At 48.4% G+C, this 23080-nt stretch overlaps 1 protein-coding gene across 4 annotated transcripts in view; it reads left to right on the top strand.

Annotated features, from left to right (window-relative positions):
• Positions 1-23080, top strand: part of NUB1 (negative regulator of ubiquitin like proteins 1) — a 398514-nt gene that overhangs the window by 282298 nt on the left and 93136 nt on the right. For all 4 annotated transcript variants that reach the window (XM_086941460.1, XM_086941462.1, XM_086941461.1 and 1 more), the window contains one exon: positions 17310-17456. In XM_086941460.1, coding sequence (XP_086797586.1) covers positions 17310-17456 — 147 coding nt within the window. The remainder of the gene's footprint in view (positions 1-17309; positions 17457-23080) is intronic.

Below are 23080 nucleotides of genomic sequence, written 5' to 3' on the forward strand. Positions count from 1 at the left end.
TCTCTTGTATATTTTGTAATCATTATGCTGTTGAATCTTTGCCAAGAACTCAACAAAAGTATATTTTTTTTAAAAACCGAAAGTTTTTCTTACTCTGGGCTGGATCCTGGATTCAGCCCTGGTGCATTTCCTGTAAACAGTTGATAGAAATTGGTTTTGTTACACAGGTGATTTTTAAGGAATATTTGTAAGTTTTGAAAATCAACACAAGAAATTCTGGCAAAAACCAGGCAATGTATTCCTATGGGGGAAAATTGGGTTAACAATAAATCACGGTTATAATTACTTTTTATGGCCAGTGCTGGGCTCAAAGATACAGCACTGGGATGTCTCCTGATCACAGGTGAGTAATTTCGTTTTTGATGTTGGGACGATTTTTAAGGAATATTCCAAAGTTGCAAAATTCGACACTTGGAGGAATTTCCAAGTGAAACCAGCCAGTGTTACCCTATGGAGAAAATCAAGTTATCTGTCTTTGGATAAGTACTCAGCTAGCAGAGTTAAGGTTCTGGAGGTAGACTCAGGGGTCCCCCAGGGTCAGGTAAGTACACCCTCAGCGGTACAGAGGCTGCCGGGTGCATAGTGAGTAGGCCCAATGTTATCCTATGGAGGATAGGGGGCCTTCGGTTGGTGGCTGCTAGCAGGCAGGCCACATGGCTGTGGGAGCTGATCTCCTGGTCACTTACACAAGGCAAGTTGGGAAGTAGAGTAGGATAGATGCTGCACTCCCAGTGGCACTCAGGTGGCTGGGTGCAGGGTACTTTTGGGCCTTCGGGCGCCCAATGTTATTCAATAGGGAAGCTGGAAGTTGAACAAAGGCTGCAGGCTCGGTCTCGGAGATTCTTCAGGTGCGACCACCACTTCGAGAGGTAAGTTGGGATCTTGGAGGATAGGCAGGCAACCCAGGAGTTGGGCATAGGGGGCCCGGGGCGCCGGGCTCTCTTTTGGCGTCGGGAAATCTTGCCCTCAGCTGGTCACGGTTGGGAGGTCCCTTGTTTGTAATGACAACCTCCCAGCATCATATACTCTTAATGGTATCACTGCACTTACAGTGCCCAGGAATGGCCCTGGGTACTGTAGGGGCACAGGGCTCATGCAACTGTGCCCACACCACTGGCATAGTGCACCCATCTAGAGGGGTGACTGAGGTATGTCAGGGCAGTGTGTTTGTGGGCATGACACACAGGGATGATTGCCATGTCGACTCTCGGTTTAGTTCTGCACCAAGACACTCAGCCTGCAAAGACAGTGTGTGTCAGGGTACAGGGCCTCTAAGGGTGGCACAATAAGTGCTGCAGCCCTAGGGGCCTTCTCTGGTCACAGTGCCCTGGGTACCTAGAGTACCATTTACCAGGGGCTTACCTGTGCCCAGAGATGCCAATTGTGTTTAGGTTTCAGTACAGTTTTAGGGAAGGAACACAGGCCCTGGGTACCTGATTGGCAGGGACCCAGGGCACATCAAGGAAAAGTGCATCAGTTATCAGGCAAAAAGTTGGGGGGTTACTGCAACAGAAACACACTTTCCTACACAAGACCCTCCCAGCCCAAAGGCCAGGAGACTCAGCCAACGCTGGGAGAGTTTTTCTAGTCTTTCAGGCGAGGAAGAGTTAGGGAAGTGGTTTGAAAGTTGCAGGGCCTACTCTGTCTTATATCTTTCTGTCAAGGTCAGTCCGTTTGGGGAGCTGGCCTACCTTATCAGTTTCAGGACCTAATTCCCAAAGCTCCTCTCCTTACTCTTTAGTATCTTCACCCCATCTTTTTACTTTGGTTTCAGAGGTGCCTACCTCTGCAAAGTCTAACTTAGCCAGGGCAAAGCCCATCTTACAGACAGAGGTTACCCACAGTTTGACCAACCCCACCATGACCAATAGGGTCAGGGGGCCTAGCTTGCTATTTGTCAGGGGGTCAGACCACCATGCCAAGGATAGGGCTGCCATGAAGGCTAACACCTAGCAGAGGCTGCTGACAGATGTCAGTGCCCAAAACCACACCTTTAGCTCCTGACTGGCAACTGAAGGGGCTATCATACAGATCTCTTTGGGTCCTGGCTGTCTGCCTGTTGCTTTAGGGTGGGGGTCACTACACTTTGTAGTGAACACCCTTCCTCCACCCTTGGTTCTGCCAGCTGAGGAGCCACCAACTCAGGCTGGACAGTTGCCTGAATAGTCAGGTCTTTTTGTTGGCTAGGGGGGCTTTACCAGGGCCACTTTTGGAGTTTTCCCTCACTGGGATAGAATCTTCCTAGCCCGCTGAAACTGTGGCTAACAGTTAACCCCCTTTCCTACCCTGTTCCTTTTTACTCTTTTGTGGCTCAGGTGCACTGACTGCAGGTTGAGTCCCCCTAGGTTTCCTGGGTGAGGCCTGGCATTGGGCCAGTGCCTCTCTTTGGCTCAGATCCACCTCTAAGTTGTCATTCCCCAGGAGACAATCAAGGGGGAGGTCTTTACTGACTACCACCTTTCTCCATCTAAGGGACCCAGCTATGACTAGAGGCACTACAGCCACAGGCCTAACAGTGACTCCACCTGGGACAGCTCTTACTCTTCTTGTTTCCCCTGGGACATACTGGTGTGGGAGTACCAACCTGTCATGCACCACAGTGTGACTGGCACAGGTATCTCTCAGGGTGTTGTAATTTGGCAGCGATTGGGTTAGCATTAGCAGAAGCCATCCTGTATTTAAAGGTTATCTTGTCCGTTTTATGGAATCCATTTTGTATTTCTGGCAGCCATTTTGTTTGCCATGTGCTACCACGTATATTCCATGTGCTCTGTCCTACCTTGCTGTTGTCTGCTCTTGAAATCTGCCTAGAGACAGGTTATATTTAGCCTCTTCCACTTTGCACATGCTCAGTTGAGCTTGCAGCTGTCCATGCAGCTGCTGTTAGTCTGTAAATGTCAAGATGTGTTCACCAGAATTAGCAACTGTTAGCTCCTCCCACTTGTTGACTGTGCATTTTCTGTTTGACCTTATATGTGCCTAAAACCTACTTATTGTACTTGTACCGCCTTCTTCTGAGCCCCTGTGTGGGTATAAAAGGACCAAGCTCTTTCCATTCAGTGTACTACTTCATACATTGCCGAAGGGTGTTGTGTGAATGTAGTTCCACCTCATGAGGTTAATAAACTTTGTATTTTCTATTACAGTTTTTGTGCCAACTTCTATCCTATTGGTCTGAGGACTTGTGCAGAGAAGGGTGAACCCCTTGCACTGGTAGGCCTTGCTGAGGCTCACCACCACAAGGGCAGTGGCTGGGATTCCATTCACCAGTAGGTGGTGGAAGTGTCTACTCCCCTCTGGGATCTCCAGCTTACCTCTTGGGCCCATTTTCCAGTTGAAAGGTAGGAGGACTTCCTCATTTGAGGACCCTTCCTCCAGAGCTACAGGGGCAACTCCTGAAGCTACACTAGTCACCCCTGGAGGTGTACTAGGGATCTTGTTTTTAGGACAGCTAGGGTCCTTGGTGTGGTGTCCTGACTTCTGACAGTTGTGACACAAAATTCTGTTGGTATCCCAATTCTTACCTTGGTACCCTGGTTTAGTTTGTGAGGTGTCTCTGGGCCCACCCTCCTGGACAGGTTTTTGGGGGGCTGCCTGGGACTCCTTACTTTTATCCTTAAGGGGTTCACTATATTTCTTCTTGGGAGGCTTTGTGACCCCTTTCTTTTGGTCACCCCCAGTGGATGTCCTAGTTACCCTTGTTTTGACCCAGTGATCTGCTTCCTTCCCAATTCTTGAGGGGAAAGTGGACCTAGGTCTACCAGATACTGATGCAACTTCTCATCAATGCAGTTGCTTAAAATGTGTTCCTTCATAAACAGGTTGTAAATACCATTAAAGTCATGCACATTGTTTCCAGTTAACCAGCTACCCAGTGTCTTTACTGAGTAGTCTACAAAATCAATCCAGGATTGGTTCTGGGCTTTGTTAGCCCCACTGACTCTAATTCTGTACTCCTCAGTGGTGAGTCCAAATCCCTCAATCAGAGTCTTCTTCATGAGATCATAGGATCCTGCATCTCGCCCAGAGAGGGTCAGAAGCCTGTCTCTGCAGTTACCAGAGAACAGTTCCACAGGAGTGCCCCCCAGAGAGATTTCTTTAACTTCCTCATATCACAAGCCCTCTCAAAGGCTGTGAACCACTTGGTGATGTCATCACCTTCCTCAAATTTAGGGACAATCCCTTTGGTTTTAGGATCATAAGGCTGTTCTTTATCCTTATTATTAGTATTGCTGCCACCATTGACGGGTGCTAAACTCATCTCTTTCCTTTCCTTCTCTAGAGCCAGGAGTCTGGACTCTAGGTCTAATCTCTTGGCCAGCTTTGCTAAAAAAGCTGTCCTCTTCATTGGGGCTATTCCCAATGTTTCACCTGGTCCACCTGTGTGGTTCCTAGGTTCCCAGAGATTGATTCTTGGAGTCAAGGGTATGGGGGCCCTTTCCTCCCTAGGGATGACTGGAGGGGGGGGGGGGGGGGAGTGTCCTCCTCCACCTCCCTTTCCCCATCTGACTGGTCATCACCATTCTCAGAGGGGTGGCCCTGAGCATATTCAGCCAGGAGCTCACGGAGCCCTTGTTTGGTTGGATGCAGGCTCATTGTTTGCATAAGGACCTCAATTCCTTGAAAGACAAGTGTAAGTAAGGTGTGAGGTTGAGCTCCTCAACCAGGTCCTGCATGGTATTAACTTCACTAGTAGCTGGGCTCATTTGAGACATTCTAACCGGACAGTTCTAACCCTCTACCCTCACTATATTGACTTTTATTTCTTTAAAATTCTATTGGGACTTAAGCAAGGCCCTGACGAGACTTTTAGTATTTTAGAGAAACCAATTTTGGAAAATCAGAATTCTGAAGGCAATTTAAGAGTTCTGCTGTGTGATCAGATGGTAACCAAGTAGTCCAACACTTGCAAGTTTGTATCCCATCGCTGATCCACCAATGTAAGAAAGTGGCTTTGTATATACTGGACCAAAGTAAGGTACAGTGTGCACAGAGTCCAGAGTCCCCAGAGGTTTGGCAGAGTCTAAAGTTAGATATAACCTTACTCTCTAAAGTGGTAGCTTGGTCGAGCAGTAAGGCAGTATCAGAGGACCGTGTAAAGCATTTGTCGTACACACTCAGTCAGCAAATGGTCTCACAAACTCAATAACTGAACTCTAGGCCAATTGTTTTGTGTATAAAAATATATAGTTACTTTATTTTAGAACCACAATTAGGTACCATAAATACTTTTTCAGAATGAGATGTTGCAATTGAATACTTTCAAATAGCAGTTGACTTTTAAATGCAATAGATACAGTTGTTGCAATATGTAACACAAGTTAAACACAAAATAACATTAAGCTCAATGGGAAGTTTTAAGTAAATGCAATAACATCACTTTACAAAGGGTTTTCTTACTCAGGGCTGGATCCTGGATTCAGCCCTGGTGCATTTCCTGTAAACAGTTGAAATAAATCGTTTTTGTTACACAGGTGATTTTTAAGGAATATTTGTAAGTTTTGAAAATCGACACTTAGAAGAAATTCTGGCAAAAACCAGGCAATATTTTCCTATGGGGGAAAATTGGGTTAACAGTAAATCACAGTTATAATTACTTTTTAGGTTCAGTGTTGGGCTCAAAGATACAGCATTGGGATCTCTCCTAATCACAGGTGAATCATTTCGTTTTTGATGTTGGGACGATTTTTAAGGAATATTTCAAAGTTGCAAAATTCGACACTTGGAAGAATTTTCAAGTGAAACTAGCCAATGTTACCCTATGGAGAAAATCAAGTTATCGGTCTTCGGGTGAGTACTTGGCTGGCAGAGTTAAGGTTCTGGAGGTAGACTCAGGGGTCCCCCAGGGTCAGGTAAGTACACCCTCAGCGGCACAGGGGCAGCCTGGTGCAGAGTGAGTAGGCCCAATATTATCCTATGGTGGGTAGGGGGCCTTCGGTTGGTGGCTGCTAGCAGACAGCCCACGCGGCTGTGCGAACTGAGCTCCTGGTCACTTACACAGGGCAAGTTGGGAAGTAGAGTAGGATAGATGCTGCACTCCCAGTGGCACTCGCATGGCTGGGTGCAGGGTGCTTTTGGGCCTTTGGGCGCTCACTGTTATTCAATTGGAAAGCTGGAAGTTGAACAAAGGCTGCAGGCTCGGGGACTGAGATTCTTCAGGTGCGACCACCACTTCGACCCGCTAAATCTTGCTGTGTCAGGGAGTTCTCCTGTTTAGTTAGGTGCAGTGTACGTCCCCATCTATGGGTACAAGGTAAAGTACTGGCTATTACTTACAGTTACAAGTTCCAGTTCCAAGTTATGGGCAATCAATGCAGGAGCTGTCAAGTCACTGCACCTAACTAAACAGGAGGACTCCCTGACCCAGCAAGATTTAGCGGGTGTGTGACCAAGACACTACACCTACACTCAGGTTGCCCCCACCGTCCTGAGGAAAACCCACAGGCCGAGGCACCCAGTAACCCCTTGAGCCCCAAGACGGGTCGAAACGTCGACACCCATATGCATCTAACGTGAACCATGAATCCCTGACTATTACGTGCCACACAAGATTTGTATTATGCTGTCAAAAGATCGAATGTAATCAGTTTTGAAATAAGATGTGGCCAGGTAGAACAAAGACTGAGAATTACCCATCAGTCTAATGAATGAACTATTTTAATCTCTTTCGTTCACCACATTATCTAAATCCCTTTCACCCTTTGCACAACTAGAGCACTTTTCTACTCCGCACGTTCCCCTGAAGCAACCTTCCCCTGTCTCTCACTGTTATTTACAGTAAAGAATATACTGTTGCAAAAAAAATTGACGGAATAAAGACCTTTGTATTGAAAAAAGTTTGTGGTTGTTGCGCCATAGTAAACTGTCTGTATTTAATTAACTAGGAGCCAACAGAGTTTGGGCTCTGCAAATAATTTGTTATACTATTATTGTAGGTTGTGATTCAACTCTCCCTTGAAATTAGGTCCAGGACCATTGTTTTTCGAATCATATTGAACCCGGGTCCAGGACGACTAGGTTACCCCATTTCTATAATGGACACCTCCACTACTGGCGGGAATTCACCTCGGACAGGTGGGTTCTACAGATAGTCCAAAGGGACTACTCCCTCCACTTCGATGCTACCCTTCCCTCAAAGCCTCCTACATACGATTGGCTGACTGAGGATTACCTTGCTTTACTTCGAGAGGAAGTTACAACTCTCTTCGCCATCGAGAGGGTTCTGGTGCCAGAAATCAGCAGTGGTTGCTATTACCATTACTTTCTAGTCCCCAAAAAGGACTGAGGCCTTCTTCATGTCCTCAACCTCAGAACCTTTAACTACTTCCTCCGAAAAGAGAAATTCATGATGCTCACCCTTGCTCAGGTTCTAACTCAATCAATCAATCAAGAAATTTGTATAGCGCGCTACTCACCCGTAGGGTCTTAAGGCGCTTTGGGGGGGGGGGGGGGTCACCTACTGCTCGAACAGCCAGGTCTTGAGTTGCTTCCTGAAGGAGAGTTGGTCTTGGGTAAGACGGAGGTGGATGGGGAGGGAGTTCCAGGTCTTGGCTGCCAGGTAGGAGAAGGATCTTCCTCCCATGGTGTCTCTTCGGATGTGTGGAACGGCGGCGAGGGCATGGCTGATCGATCGAAGTTGGCGGGTGGGAGTGTAGAAGGTCAGGCGGTTGTTGAGGTACCTGGGGCCTAGGTCATGGAGGGCTTTGTGTGCGTGGGTGAGGAAGCGGAACGTGATTCTTTTGCTGACGGGGAGCCAGTGCAGGTCTTTCAGGTGTCCGGAGATGTGGCTGTGGCGGGGATGTCCAGGATGAGTCGTGCGGAGGCGTTCTGGATGCGTTGGAGTCTTTTCTGCAGTTTGGCTGTGGTTCCGATGTAGAGGGTGTTTCCGTAGTCCAGTCGGCAGGTGACAAGTGCCTGGGTGACCGTCTTCCTGGTTTCGGTGGGGATCCACCGGAAGATCTTTCGGAGCATGCGTAGGATGTTGAAACATGAAGACGAGACGGCGTTGACTTGTCTGGTCATCGACAGGGAGGAGTCCAGGATGAAGCCTAGGTTGCGTGCGTGGTCCGTTGGTTTGGGTGCGCTGCCTAGAGCCGGGGGCCACCAGTAGTTGTCCGAGGCAGATGGTGATGGTCCAAGGATGAGGACTTCCGTCTTGTCTGAGTTCAGTTTCAAACGGCTGTTCTTCATCCACTCGGCTACTTCTTTCATCCCTTCGTGCAGGTTGGTTCTGGCAGTGGCGGGGTCGTTGGTGAGGGAGAGGATCAGCTGGGTGTCGTCGGCGTAGGAGATGATGTTGAGGTTGTGTTGGCGTGCGATGGCTGCGAGCGGGCTCATGTACACGTTGTAGAGGGTGGGGCTGAGTGATGATCCTTGTGGTATGCCGCAGATGACTTCGGTGGCCTCTGATCTGAACGGGGGGAGGCGGACTCTCTGGGTCCTTCCGGCGAGGAACGAAATGATCCACTCCAGTGCCTTCTCTTGGATTCCGACGTTGCTGAGGCATTGTACTAGGGTGCGGTGGCAGACAGTATCGAACGCTGCGGAGAGGTCCAGGAGGATGAGGGCCGCTGTTTCCCCGTTGTTGAGCAGGGTTCGGATGTCGTCAGTGGCTGCGATGAGGGCGGTCTCGGTGCTGTGATTGGCTCGGAAGCCGGACTGTGAGTGGTCGAGGGATCCGTTCGTCTTGAGGAAGGCGGCCAGCTGTTTGTTGACGGTCTTCTCGATGACTTTGGCAGGAAACGGAAGGAGCGAGATGGGGCGGTAGTTCTTGAGGTCGGTGGGGTCTGCTGATGGTTTCTTTAGGAGGGCGCTGAGTTTGGCGTGTTTCCAGCTCTCCGGGAAGGTGGCGGTGTTGAAGGAGCAGTTGATGATGTCCCGGAGTTGAGACGCGATGACGGAGGCGGCCTTGTTGAAGACGTGGTGGGGGCATGGGTCGGTTGGTGATCCGGAGTGGATGGTGTTCATAGTGCGGATGGTGTCTTCAGTGCTGGCCGGGGTCCAGTCGCGGAGGGTGGTGGTGGGGGGTGTCGGTTCTGTGGTGGGGTGCGCGGTCTGTTCGCCGAAGCTGTTGTGTATGTCTGCGATCTTGCTGTGGAAGAACGTGGCGAGTGAGTCGCAGAGGTCTTGTGAGGGAGTGATGTTGTTGTTTCCGCCGCTGGGGTTGGAGAGCTCTTTGACCATGCTTAAGAGCTCCTTGCTGTTGTGTGCGTTGTTGTCTAGTCGTTCCTTGAATGCTGTCTTCTTGGTGGCGTGGATCAGCTGGTGGTGTTTGCAGGTGGCGTGCTTGAGGGCGGTCATGTTGTCTGTGGTAGGGTTCTTTCGCCAGGTATTCTCGAGGGTGCAGCAGTTTTTCTTGGAGTTCTTGAGGTCCTCGTTGAACCACGGGGCTTTCTTGCTTCCGGGCCTGCTGGGATGGGTTTTCAGGGGTGCGAGGTCGTCGGCGCAGTTGGTGATCCACTGTGCGAGGTTGAGGGCTGCTTGGTTGGGGTCCGTTGATCTGGCGGGAGGGTTCTGATTCAGTGATGTAGTGAGCTGGTCGGTGGTGATCTTGTTCCAGTTCCTGCGGGGAGCCTGTTGCGGGATGTGGTGAGTAGTGGTCTTTCTGAAGCTGAAGTGGACGCAGCTGTGGTCTGTCCAGTGGAGTCCGGTGGAATGGCTGAAGGAGATGTGCTTGCTGGAGGAGAAGATTGGGTCAAGCGTGTGTCCGGCGTAGTGGGTGGGGGTGTTTACCAGTTGCTTGAGTCCGAGGTTGGCGAGGTTGTCCAGAAGGGTGGTGGTGTTGTTGTCGTTGTTGTTCTCCAGGTGGAAGTTGAGGTCCCCTAGGAGGATGTAGTCAGCGGAGGGGAGGGCGTGTGGGTTGATGAAGTCTGCGATGTCTTCGCTGAATTATGTGCGGGGTCCTGGGGGTCTGTAGATGAGGGTTCCTCTGAGTGTGGTCTTGGGGTCGGTGTGTATCTGGAAGTGGAGATGTTCGGCGGCTGTGTGGGTGTCTTCGAAGTCTGTCGTGATGCGGATGGTGATCTTGTGGACGATGGCGATGCCTCCTCCAGTCTAGTTAACGCGGTCTCTCCGGGTGATCTTGTATCCGTCCGGGATGGCTATGGCGATGTCGGGTGCTGAGGAGGCGTTCATCCAGGTTTCCGTGAGGAAGGCGACGTCCGGAGATGTGGTGTCGAGCAGGTTCCATAGTTCCACGGCGTGTCTGTGGACGGAGCGGGTGTTGAGCAGGATGCACTTTAGGTGGTTGCTGTTGGTGCTTTGCTTGGCGGGTGGGGGTGGGTTGCAGGTCCGGATGCAGGCAAACTTGCAGTAGTGGCAGGTGAAGGGTCCGTGGGTGCGTCCTGGGGTGGCTCGGTGGCAGCCGGGGAGGCATCCGGTGTTGAGTGCGCTGAGGGTGGCGGCGTCGTACGTCCGGAAGGTGGGATGGCATCTGCGAGGGCCAGGAGGTCTGGCGCTGGGCGTGGTCCAGGCGCGGACGGGCGCAGACGGGCTTGCCTTTGGCGCGCACGCGCGGACTCTGCCATATGTGGAGAGTGGAGGGGGCGGAGCGAGGGAGGAGCAGTTGGGAGGCGGGAGCGGGGTGGCGAGTGGGGAGGGGAGCGGTGATGCTGGAGGGAGCGGGGGTGGGGCCGCGGGGGAGCAGCGGCAGGGAGCGGGGTGGGTCGGCGGTGGAGGTACAGGAGCGAGCAGGGGCACAGCAGAGGACCGATACGGCACAATTAAATCAGGGGCGCGGAGGACAGGCAAAACAGATACGGCACAATAATATCAGGGGCGCAGAGGACAGGCAAAACAGATACGGCACGATAATATCAGGGGCACAGAGGACCGGCAAAACAGATACAGCACAATAATATCAGGGGCACAGAGGACAGGCAAAACAGATACGGCACGATAATATCAGGGGCACAGAGGACAGGCAAAACAGATACGGCACGATAATATCAGGGGCACAGAGGACAGGCAAAACAGATATGGCACGATAATATCAGGGGCACAGAGGACCGGCAAAACAGATACGGCACAATAATATCAGGGGCACAGAGGACAGGCAAAACAGATATGGCACGATAATATCAGGGGCACAGGGGACCGGCAAAACAGATACGGCACAATAATATCAGGGGCACAGAGGACAGGTAAAACAGATACGGCACGATAATATCAGGGGCACAGGGGACCGGCAAAACAGATACGGCACAATAATATCAGGGGCACAGAGGACGATGCTAAACAACAAATACGGCACAATACTTATCAGGGGCAAAGAGGACGAACTGGCAGCGGCAGTGGCGGCGGATACCGGGACCCTCGGGGTGGGCCACGCGGCGGGAGGAGCGACCGGCTCTGACCAGGTCAGGTCAGGACCCGGGAGACTGGATGGTAGTATTAGACTTGCAGGCTGCTTATTTTCTCATTCCCGTCCTGCCTGCTTATCGCCGCAACCTTCGGTTTACGGTGGGCCACGAGCACTTTCAGTTTACCGTGCTCCCCTTTGGCCTAGGTGATGGCGGTGGTCTCAGCTCACCTGTGGAGATCAGGGGTTCCAGTCTTCCCCTATCTCGACGGCTGTGTGTTGAAGGCGGGATAGCCTCAGGAGGTCGTCTACCCCCTCCAGACTACAGGGAACCTCCTGCATTCACTGAGATTCACTATCAACAAGCCGAAGTCACACATGACTCCTTCCCAGATGCTCCCTTTCATCAGAGCTGTTCTGGACATAGTGCAGTTTTAGGACTATCCTCCAAACAGTGAGCCCAGGATATTCAGGCTATGATGCCGATGTTTCAGCCTCTATCCTGGATTTCGGTGAGACTGACTCTGAGGCTGCTGGGCCTCATGCCTCCTGCATCCTGCTACTGAATCATGCCAGATGGCACATGCATGCTCTACCGTGGGACCGGAAGTTCCAGTGGGTGCAGCATCGGGGGAAACTCACTGACATGTTACGTTGCCAACCTTCTATGCTCTTCTGCATCCTAGTAAGGAGAAAGAACGTCCCCCCCCGTGTGGACCCAAAAAGAGTTTTTTCTACCTTAACTGCACTAAAGAGTTCCGGGTGGACGACCAACTCTTTGTGAGGTAAGAATGGGCTAGCTGTGCAGAAGAGGACCATCTCCCAATGGGTTATCCACTGCATTAAGATTGTTGCACTCTATCAAAGAAACAACCTCCTGAACGCCTCATGGCTCATTCTGTCTGAGCTAACGCAGCCACCACAGCTCTCCAGCCTGGTGTCCCAGTCCTCGACATCTGTCACGTGGCTACGTGGGCATCCCTGCACACGTTTGCCAAGCATTATTGCATTGGCAATCAGGACTGTAGGGATGGCCTCTTTGGCCTTTCGGTTCGACAGGACTTTCTGGTTTAAACTTTTCCACAGTCCCTCCGTTGATGGTATTGCTTTGGTATCTCTTCACAGGTAAGGAATCTGTGGCTAGATGTCTCTATCAGATGGACAAGTTACTTACCTTTGGTAATGCCTTATATGATAGAGACGTGATCTAGCCACAGATTCCTTACCGACCCACCCATCCGACCTGCACTGCGGATCAGTTCTTCATGTCCGGGCTTTCCCCTTCAGGGCCCTAGTTGTCTAAACACACCATTGTCAGTCAACTTTATTGCTCTGCGCTTCTGGCGTTGAAAGTCATGAAAAGTACTGTTTGAGCACACCAAGGGGGCACCTGTATAGACAATGCGGACATCACAATGACAGAGACGACAATGCCGACGTCACGTGGAGTCTACCGACGCTACTTATCTTCTTCTGGATGCAGTCTGACACCTGGGAAGTTCACAAGTACAGAATCAGCGGCTAGATCACGTCTCTACCAGATAAGACGTTACCAAAGGTAAGTAACTTATCCTTCAGAAGTATAAACTGCATGTTAGTCTTTTGTATACAGATCTATACAAATATTAGTACTTCATTTAAATAAAAAAAATGTTTTACCATCACTGTGGAAAAAATGTTAATATCTAGTAGGGCTTGTTTGCACACATATACCACTAACTATGTCACTGGCTACTCAGATGCATTAGCTAACATTAAAGTGAGGGATTTCTCAGGAGATCTCTTGCTTTATGCAATCCTTTTTCATTTATGAAACTAACTTGAGCTGACTGTGATGCAGGGTACTGCTTATTGTATTAGTTCTCTAAAGTGATAGCTTTAGCTGTTCGCCAGAGCTATTTACAGCAGCTCAACAATTGATTGGTTAGTAGTTGTAACTTTTCTTGCAGGGAAAGGTAGACTTTTTTCTGTCAGCCTTTGTTTTGGGAACTTTTAAGTCTGCTCCATCAGCTGTAACATCGGATTGTCATTCACATTTTAGGGCAGCATGCTTAGAGTGGGGCAATCATGTTTAAGAAACAAATTTTTGACAGATCAGCCAGGAGCTGACAAATTTTGCATCAACTAGAGGCGTGATCATTAAACTGTCTAGCTTGCAAACCCCATTGGATTGTCAGAGGACATCCCCTTATCTCAGGTGGCACCATCCACAAAGCCCTTCCGTACAGTTCACCCCTGACTCCTTCCTATGCTTTTTAAAATCACTTTTTATCACCAAAGCAGATCAATCTTACTGTTGGTGTGTGCTGGTGAGGGTAGAAGACTCTGTGTTCTGCTCCAGTGCTAACACTGTGTGTACCCGACTGCCGCACATGAACTGAAGGTGCAGCCTCTGGCAGCCCTTTCTTTTCCACCACCCTGGTCAACTTGTGCAGCTGGTTTGCAGGGATGTAAAGGGCAGTTCCAACCAATCATGGAAGTAGATAGGAAGATAAGAATAGTGAAGGAGCATGGTACTTTAATCTAGCTACCTTTTTGCTGGATTTCGTTACATTTAATCAGGAAGGTTTTTTGGAGTACTCATCTGTGCATGTCCCGACAGAACAAATATTCAGCCTTAACGCCCAAGCCAAGACAGTTGTTACTGGTGAGGTGTGTGTTATTCAGCAGGATCGTACTCTTCTGCCCTGGGGTGCTCACTTCTGTGCCCTAAGTATCCTGAAGACTCTTTAGGTACTGGGCAGGGCAAGTCAAGGAGTTAATAGATGACACTTTCAACTTGCCTAAGTCAGGGCTCCAATCTCTGAATCGCACATGCAAGAGGTCTAGGATGGAGGCTAACCATGTTATTTGAAAGCTGCACATGGTTGGTTACACGGCACAATGGCAAGGGTATTTGGCTCATGTTCTGTTGTTCCTCCAGACTTTCTGATCCTGGGCCGGGACATTTAGGGTAATGTGAACTACATCTAACGATCTGATTCAGTTGAAGGGTAAGTGCATACCTGAAGCAGAAACTGTGGCGGATAAGTCTCTTTGCGGGGAGTCACTCAACTTCTATGAGAATCAGGTTTAGACCTGTGTTCCCCTAACTCCCACTGGCAGGGTTCGAGCCTCTGGATAGTGGAAAGCACAAGTCTAAAAGAAGGCTGAACTGGATATTCAACAATCCAATGCCTGAGTCAGTCTTGCCTTGCCAGGGCCCACACTATTTGTCTGCTCCATGATTGCTATTGCTGCCTGCCTCCCTGTCCCAGTTTGAACCCACCCAAAAAAGAGAGAGACCCAAGTGGCAGATCACAATGCTGTCAATTACACAGCAATGGCTGCAAAGGACCTACCAGACCCCTCAGGAAGAAAGTGTGGGACCGTATAGCTGCATTGCAGTACAGCATTATTGAGCATTATTTAGGTATGCATTGTATGGACATTGGGGTGAGATGGTGACTGTTATAGTTAAATATTGTCAAGCATCTATGTACACTTGCACTCTGCATTCCCAGCAAACTACCTGATGCTATTGCCCATTAATTTAATATCTCCTTACCAATCCACTTGCATTCATTACACAGCGGCACAAGAGGACATTCATTGCATCTTCTCAGCCCACTCACTCTTTCACTGAATGGAGAGCAGGAAAGGGAAGCATTGCTGCTAGTGAAGTTTACCCATGCTGTTTTCCTTGCAGTGAAATGCAGGGCAGAGAGTAGGTGCTTTTAGTACATACCTCAATAAAATATCTCTCTCTGTATCTACCTTTTGAAGTAATTGTTTTCATGTTGGCTAATTCTAACCTTAGATTCCTCACCTTGTGAATCTCCCCATGTGCCGGACTGGGTCCGGAATTCTTGCAATAGCTTCTGCAAGAATAGCTGTGGTAGGTAGGTGTGGTAGTAGGTGGCACTATTGGCCTCCATTGTGAGTCTGTCTTGCCTTCAGACAAGATGATACAGCGCTGAATATTGATGCCCCCCTGAGGTTAGTTCCTCTTTAACTATGCACTTCGATGTGAACCCTGAGTTTGCTACTTTGATTTTCAAACTCTGAATTTTCTATCTAAACCATTTTATAGCAAAGTCCAGGAATGTTGCCTGGAAAAATGACAGAATTTAAACTGTGCTTTAAGCAAGTTTTTGGCTCAAACCTGCAAGATTATGACAAATATTCCTGAGGCACCCTAAGACAATCATGGTGCAAGAAGCTAAACTTTATGTTGGCAAGCATAAAAATTAAGGTTGATCCTGCTGAAAGTTGTGAGTTAATTTCCATTCCTGCTCCCCATCCTCTGGTTGTCCAGGACTCGGTTGAGAGTTGCGTTAAAGAAAAAACACATACAATCAGGAATGGGTCTCTTTACTCTCTTGATACTGCTGTGTTAGTGAGTAGTCCATTGGCCAGCACTTTAAAGGCCCACGTCTGTAAATGAATTCTGTCTCTGATCCGATTCTGGTCCTGGAGCTGATGTGTCTGAGATCCCAAGGCCGTAGTTGACTCTGTATCACATTTTAGTCTTCATGGTGGACATATTGTAACTCTACAAATTCTTGTGGACACTCAGGAGTTACTTTAGACCCTATGGGTCCCTCAGGGCCTCAAGATGGGCTTCCACCGCCAGGTCCTTCCTTGGTGCTGAGAGACACTGTACTGCCTCATCCCATTCTACTTCAAGTGCTGGGCCGTGCCTTGGTTTCTTTGCCACTGGCCCCCATTGATTATTCCTTTATTGGCGCTGACCCCAGCTCCGAAAGCACCAGTGCCAGATTTTGCTCAGACTGATTGCCGATCCAGAAAAGACTTCTGCAAGGGCTAGTTCAGTGCTGCACTGTACATGATGATGCCAATTGACAAAGGATTGTACAAAATTGTTCCCCCGGAAAAAAGAGTAATTCAGGTACTTTCTGGTCTGCAAGAAGGACTTCAAAGTCTTAATAACACTGGCTCAGGTTATGATGGCCTTGAATCTAGAGCACTGGATGGTGTCTCTAGACTGGTAGGGTTCATATTACCCTCCCCCTCTGCTAGCACCAGACAACAATATCATTACTGTTCGCTGTTGGATTTTCCATCAGTGAGCCAAGTCCCATATGCAGCCTTTTCAATGGCTTCTCTTCATTGGGGCCATCTTCAGTGGTGGCTCTGTGATGCCGACCTGAGCTTTGGTAGGTCATTCTACCTTCCTCCTTTGGAGGGGTCAGTGGTGACAGATGCATACATTTTTGGTTGGGGTGGTCACCTAGAAGACGTGTCTCTCCAGAGGTCTCTAGTCTCCCATGGAGCAGTGTTATTACATCAGTGTTTTGAGCTGCACACCATCCTCCTGACCCTCAATGCTCTTCTGTCCATCAAGGGCAGATCGATCTAGGTGATGACTGACAACATGACCTCCATGTGGTATTGCAACAAGCAGGGCAGAATGCTGTCCTGAGTCCTCTCTAGATGTGATGAGCTGTGGTGGTGGCTGGACCTTCACAATGTCTCCCTGACAGTGAATCAACTGGTGGGGCTGCTTAACATGACAATCGAGCTTAGTCATTAGCTTATTCATTCCCGTGGTGTAGTTTGTGACCTAAGGTTCACTCCTTTTTTTAAACAGTATTCTGTTTTCCGATGCACTTTCATGTGATGTTTCCTCTGTTAACCTAGCCTCTGTGCTTGCATTATCAAATGTGTCTAGGTTTGAATTATGCAAATAATGTAAAGAGATAATGTTAAATATATGTTGAATCTTCCTGGAGTGTACATCCTTTTGACAAAATAAGATATGAGATGGTGTTCCAAGGATAAATAATAGCAGTTGCATTTTTGATACTTTCCGCTTCTACATACAAATGCTTTTATTTTTGATTGCCTTATTGTTTTCGAATCTGTTGTAGAGCATTGGGGCGAGGCACACAGTTACATAACTGAAAATAACAGCATTATGATTAAGAAAAATATGTTCTTTGGTTTACTAATTATGGATTCAGTTTACTAATGTACTCTGCTTTTGTTTTTTACTATCAATTTATAGGAAAAGTCAAGAATCAGAAAAGAGGAGCGAGCGAAACGTAGAAAAAGATTGGATAAAATCAATACATTAAGAAGCATGGGATATTCAGAGCGGACTGCCTCTGAAGCCCTACATAATGCAAATGGAGACATAGATCACGCTCTAAAGGTTAGCTATTGCTCTCTATTTACATGTGTTTATTATAAAAGGCTTCTAAGTTTAATGCAAAGAGTTGGGAGGAATCTGCATGTGTTTCCGTTTTTTGCTTAAACTGGTGTGTGAATCCATTTGCTATTTCTTAGCCCCACGTGATGGGGTATATGCTCGAAACAGACCTTTAACTTGCCTTCTTGACCAGGTGCACTACTACAGTCCATGTATGTGTGGGAGAACCCAGCAAGACAAAGGAGACAATCTCATCTCCCAGAGTTAAGCTTTGAAATCCACAACCTATGTAGTATTATAGCAAAGAACAATAGGTTAGAATCCCCTACAACATTATGTGAAGTTTGTTCTAATGGTGCAAAGTGATCACTGCACTACATATTAATTAACTGTAACTATTGGGAAAATTAAAGTGTTGTCATGTGTACATCAGTAGGTATGTGGTCTTTTAGGAGAAAAAGCTAATTATTTTATAGTTATCAATATGTGCTTACTGGACTTGACCCTTTCTGCAGGGTCATCACCAGATTTTTTGCCTTTTACCCTCCACGTTTTTAGGTTTCGCCTTGCCGAAGGCTGCGCGCTGCGCAGCTTTTCGGCGCAGGTGAAAACCTTAGGTTTCGCCTCGCCGAAGGCTGCACTCTGTGCAGCTTTTCGGCGCAGGAGAAAACCTAATGAGAATAATATGTGCTTGGGAATCCGCCCCTCTGTTCCATTGGCTTGCTCCATAAATGGAGGCTAGCCATTGGAACAGAGATATGTCCGTCATGGCCGGACCAGATTCGTGGGCGTTCCCGCGATTTCCTCCCTCTCCGATCGTCATCGCGGCCGTGGGCGGGGTTTATTTTTTCCGACGTCGAGGAGGAAGTCCAGGTGAGTGCCTTTCTTGCCGTTCCCTCCCCCCTCCCGCTGTCCGTGTGCCTCCCTGCAACACCCTCCCGCTGTCCGTGTGCCTGCCAGCCCCCCTCCCGCTGTCCGTGTGCCTGCCCGCCCCCCTCCCGCTAGTATGCTGATATAGTGACATTACATGATCTGCCCTGCGCCGATCTGGCCGGTGTGATCTCTATTGTTTTTCACTCATCTCTACATCTTTTTTTTTTTAGACCTTATTTTACTGCACGATTTCTTAGCATGTATTTCAAACGGTTCATAGAAAGTCACGATGATAAACCCCTCAATCCTTTCACCGTCATATCATGCTCTCCAGGCTTGGTCTTACTCCACCCGACGTGCGGGGCTTGGTTGTCTGAACTTCCCAGAACCCCGATAGGTTCGGGTCATTTTACCATCGCCGCCCGACTGATCCGGGTTGTTTTTTGACATCGCCGCACAACCTGGTATTTACCATCCCGGGCTCTATTCTGCTTCAATCGAGGGTATCTCCCCCTGAATCTTGTAAGTTTCCATCTGGTTCGGTCCGGGGTTTTTTCACGTTCCATCTACGAACCCGGGCCCGCCCCCGGGAAGGGGAGGGGGTGTGTCCTCCACCTGATTTAAACCGCGGGAATCCTGCTGGGATTCCGCATACTGCCGAATCGCTGCGGCCGCCCCTGGAGGAACCAATGTGAAAAACTGCTACTATGTACCCCTAAGGTAAGCACCCTAACGCCCTATCCTGTCCTTTAGTCTTGGACTCTCTCTCTGATTCTAAGACTATATTTCTTGCCAAACGCTGGGTCTCGGATTTTCTAGCTAGCCCTGTACATGTAGCACATGGGGTCGGTAATGAAGGGATAATTTGACTGCTCGGTAGCTATGACTGTTGAGGATTGTAGAACGCAGCGCGGCTGACCGTCTATGATTGTAGAACACAGCGCGGCAGTCTGTCTAAACCCCCTAGAATTGATCTTGTCTCTCTGAGCCATTTCGGAACTCGCTATCTTCCGCCTTTTCCATTTACAGAGACAGACATCGGATGTTCGTCCCTGCCGGGCAGTTCTCGTTTTTCTAAGCTGTAAAAGCTAACCGTTGGGAAGAAACATACCACAATTATGAACCTCGTTTAGAGAGTAAGTTTTGCCTTACCGTGGTTTTCGCGAGTTTAGGATATCCGATATTAAGAACTACGTTAGCCTGTTCTTTTACTGTGGCCTTTAAATATATTTCTTATATTCACTCTAGGTGGTCTGATTCGTCCATCTGCCGTTACTTCTAAGCTGTGCACTGCTGTAACAGAACAGTCTCTACCTTTCCGGGTCCATGAGTAAGTTTCCCGTTAAGAATGGAGTAACCCTCATTAATTGTCAGGACCCCCGATACATGCTTCCGTGACAGGAATTTTATTGAATATTTGCCATGTGTTTTGACAGAGCCCCTGAGAGCTGATCCTGCCGTCCAAGAAACTTGCAAAAAAACCCTCTAAGAAGCGTGAGTGATATACGCCTTGCGCCAGCTGTTTTTAAGGTACATTAAAATAGGGCTTTCCATTGTCTGACCATAAATGTTAAGGTCCGCTGGATAAGATCTCCGATTGGCTTTATCACACGATTATTGCAAAAATCTTTCTTATTGCTTGCACCTTTTCCTCCTAGAATGATCTCTATTCTTTCACTTTTTTACCTCTGAACTAGTGTAAATGAATGAACGATGTGTGTCTCTCAATTCAAGGGATTCCTGTGCCTTATGGCCCTGTGGGGCTTATAGTATATCATAGTGTGTTTGTCACGGGGTCCCTTGCTCGGCTCAGAGTGAGTTATCTGATTCTCCGTCTTACCTACAGGCGGACTGCTACGGGCCCTTTAAGAATAGCCCTTGCCTTCTTGCTGACAGCCTCGCCTCTGGACCACGTGACTTTCTGGCCCTATCGGATTCGAACTCTCCTCATTTGAGGGTGGACCCGGAAGACGCCGTGTCTCGCAGTGCAGTGGTGGAGTCGTCGTGGGAAGACGCCGTGAAACACCAGGAGACCAACGCGGGCTGGAGCACGGAAGCGGGAGCCGAGACCAAGACGCCGGAGTCCTTCGGGAGTTCTGACCCAGGCTGTGGAGAAGACGTCAGGACTGACGCGGGAAAACAGGCCACGGCAGCTGAAACGCCAGGAGGCCAACGCTACCACGTATCGCCCAGCCACGCAAAGGAGGACGCGTGGCTTACCCAGGTGCGTGCTCGTTTGGGTTCGCTCTTTAAAACTAAGAAGGGCGGGACCGGGTAGGAGACGGGAGGGAACGCCTGGGCACCGCAGTATAAAGCAGAGTTCACGGGAGTACGTTCTTGTCGGTGGTGGTTCTGGCTATTCCCTCACTCCCCCTCCCTTATCCTCCTCTATAAAGTGACCAGACCTTAAAGCCTCGTTTTTGTTTCTTTGCTTTACATGCACTGGGAAACAAAGCCCCCGGACCCCGTCTCAGAAGTTGAAGCCGGACTGCAAAGGAAGGATCCTGGACAATTGGCTCTTAGTTTCCTCGGATGGTTTTGTGCAATAAAGAATTTAAACTCGCCCTCCAGTGTTGGCTCCTTCCCTTCTTGTGACCGTAAGGTGACAGTGTTTCTAAAAAATCGTATTGCATTCTGGTCTGCACTTCTTTGAGCTCACTGCATACACTCTGTGAATTGAAATATGCATGTATACCGAATATGATGGTCGCAAGAAGGATAACATGCAAACTGGACTCTATCTAGAATACAATGAATTGCTATGTGCACGGTTAGGTGGAACATGACCTTCCCTGGAAGCTGAAGGGAGTAACGAAATGCTCCTACACCCGGTATTTTTGGTGAATTGACGTCCATGGGCATGGCTTCTAGACGGCCATGATACTGCTACCTTGATACCCTTCTTCCCTTACGTGCCTGTTTGTATGGAGAGTGATGAACGTAGTAGCCGTCCCCTCCTTTCTGTATGTGATCATCGGTGAGTGATTACATTATCAACCTTTTAAAGTTGAGATACTTTATCCCCATGTAACCTATGTGATTTGCACAGGGCTGCTTATAAAAACCGTCAAACATGTTCTGGACAATATCAGTGCTGCTGAAAATCGAACAAAAAAATAAGCCCTCCCCCCGGTTCCATTGGTTGAAATGAGTAGTTTTGTTATTTTTATTCTCTAGTGGGGAGTGTTTTATCCTATAGTGTATAGGTTTCCTTTGGAGAATTAATCTGTAGCTGACAGTTAAATTGGTTACCTGGCTTGAATAAAATGAGTTGTCCTATTCCCAAGGACCGTTTTACCTTTGCTAAGTAGCATGGCCAGCTGATAGTGTTGGGGGCAGACGTTTTGAAACCTGCAGCAGTATTGTGATGCAGCTGAGGCATTTAAAGCTTCCAGCTTGCTCAAACGCTGATTCTTACATTTCCTCCAGAGGCTTTTGGCAGTGCCCACAGTAATCCTCGTAGCCACGTAATAAAGACACAGGTCGCCAATGAAAGAAAAGTATTTGTGCCACTTTGAAAGGACTGACTGTTCCAGCTTGGTCTTGACAATGCATCATTTTATAAAACAAAAACCCTTCCCCCCAGTTCATTCCGCAATGGGTATACGTAAAACTATGATATCATAGTCTCATGACTAAGCTGTAGGCAGCTGCAGAAAGCAACCCTCTTAATCCTTCATGCTGAACAGTAATTTTCTTCTCTGCATTTTCACCTACATTATTGCCTGCATGTTTAGTTTCCGAAATCTTTAGTTTTCCAAAGTGCATGACTGAGCATATGCAAACGGGCATAAATACCGTTCCCTCTCACGATTTCTGCTCTCTTTTTAGTGTATTGACATTGAATCTTTATGATTCTAATCTTTTTTCTTAAATATGTTCCCAACACCATTTGTATGCACTGTGATCTGCAAGTGTGTGGTGGCACATAAGAAATGTCTGTGATCTTTTGACCATATATCAGTAAATGTTTAACATGGTTCACTTCAGTGTCATACGCTTTGTGTTCCACCCATAAGATCTATTTTTAAGGCAAACAACCTTCCTTTTAAGAAGCTACGCTCACTTTGGAAAGTAAGTGATGTACCCTGCATTAGAGATCGAGACAAATAACTGTAAACAATGTAATCCAACCCCATTTAAACAATCAATCAGGGGTTCGTACAGCGGAGATACTCACCCGCGAGGGTCTCAAGGCGCTGGAGGGAGGGGTGGGTACTGCTGGTCCGTCTGTGTTCAGTCAGATTATCATGTCTTAAGTCTTCTTGAATTGGGTCATCAAAGGGGATTGCCTGAAGTGGAGGGGCAGGTTGTTCCAGGTCTTGGCGAGGTAGGAGAAGGATCTTCCTCTGGTTCTTGTCTTGTGGATACGAGGGATGGAGGCAAGGGCTAGTCGGGCGGAGCGGAGTGACGGTGTCTGGTGGCTATACCGTGAATGCGAGGCGGTGTTTCAGGTATGCTGGTCCAGAATAGTGGAGGGCTTTGCAGGCGATTCTTTTGTTGACTGCGAACCAGTGAAGTTCACGAAGGTGTTCAGTGATATGGCTTCGGCTAGGGATGCTGAGGACCAGTCTTGCTGCGACATTTTGAATGTTCTGTAGTTTTCTGAGGAATTTCTGGGTGATGCTGGTGTTGCCATAGTCCAGCCTGCTGGTGGAGTGCGTGGGTGACTCTTTCTTGCTTAGGTGGGGATCCATCTGAAGGTCTTTTGGTGTAGACATAGTTTGTAAAAGCAGAGATGAGGAGGATACAGC

This window comes from Lissotriton vulgaris, chromosome 10, assembly GCF_964263255.1.
Source record: "Lissotriton vulgaris chromosome 10, aLisVul1.2, whole genome shotgun sequence".
NCBI lineage: Eukaryota > Metazoa > Chordata > Amphibia > Caudata > Salamandridae > Lissotriton > Lissotriton vulgaris.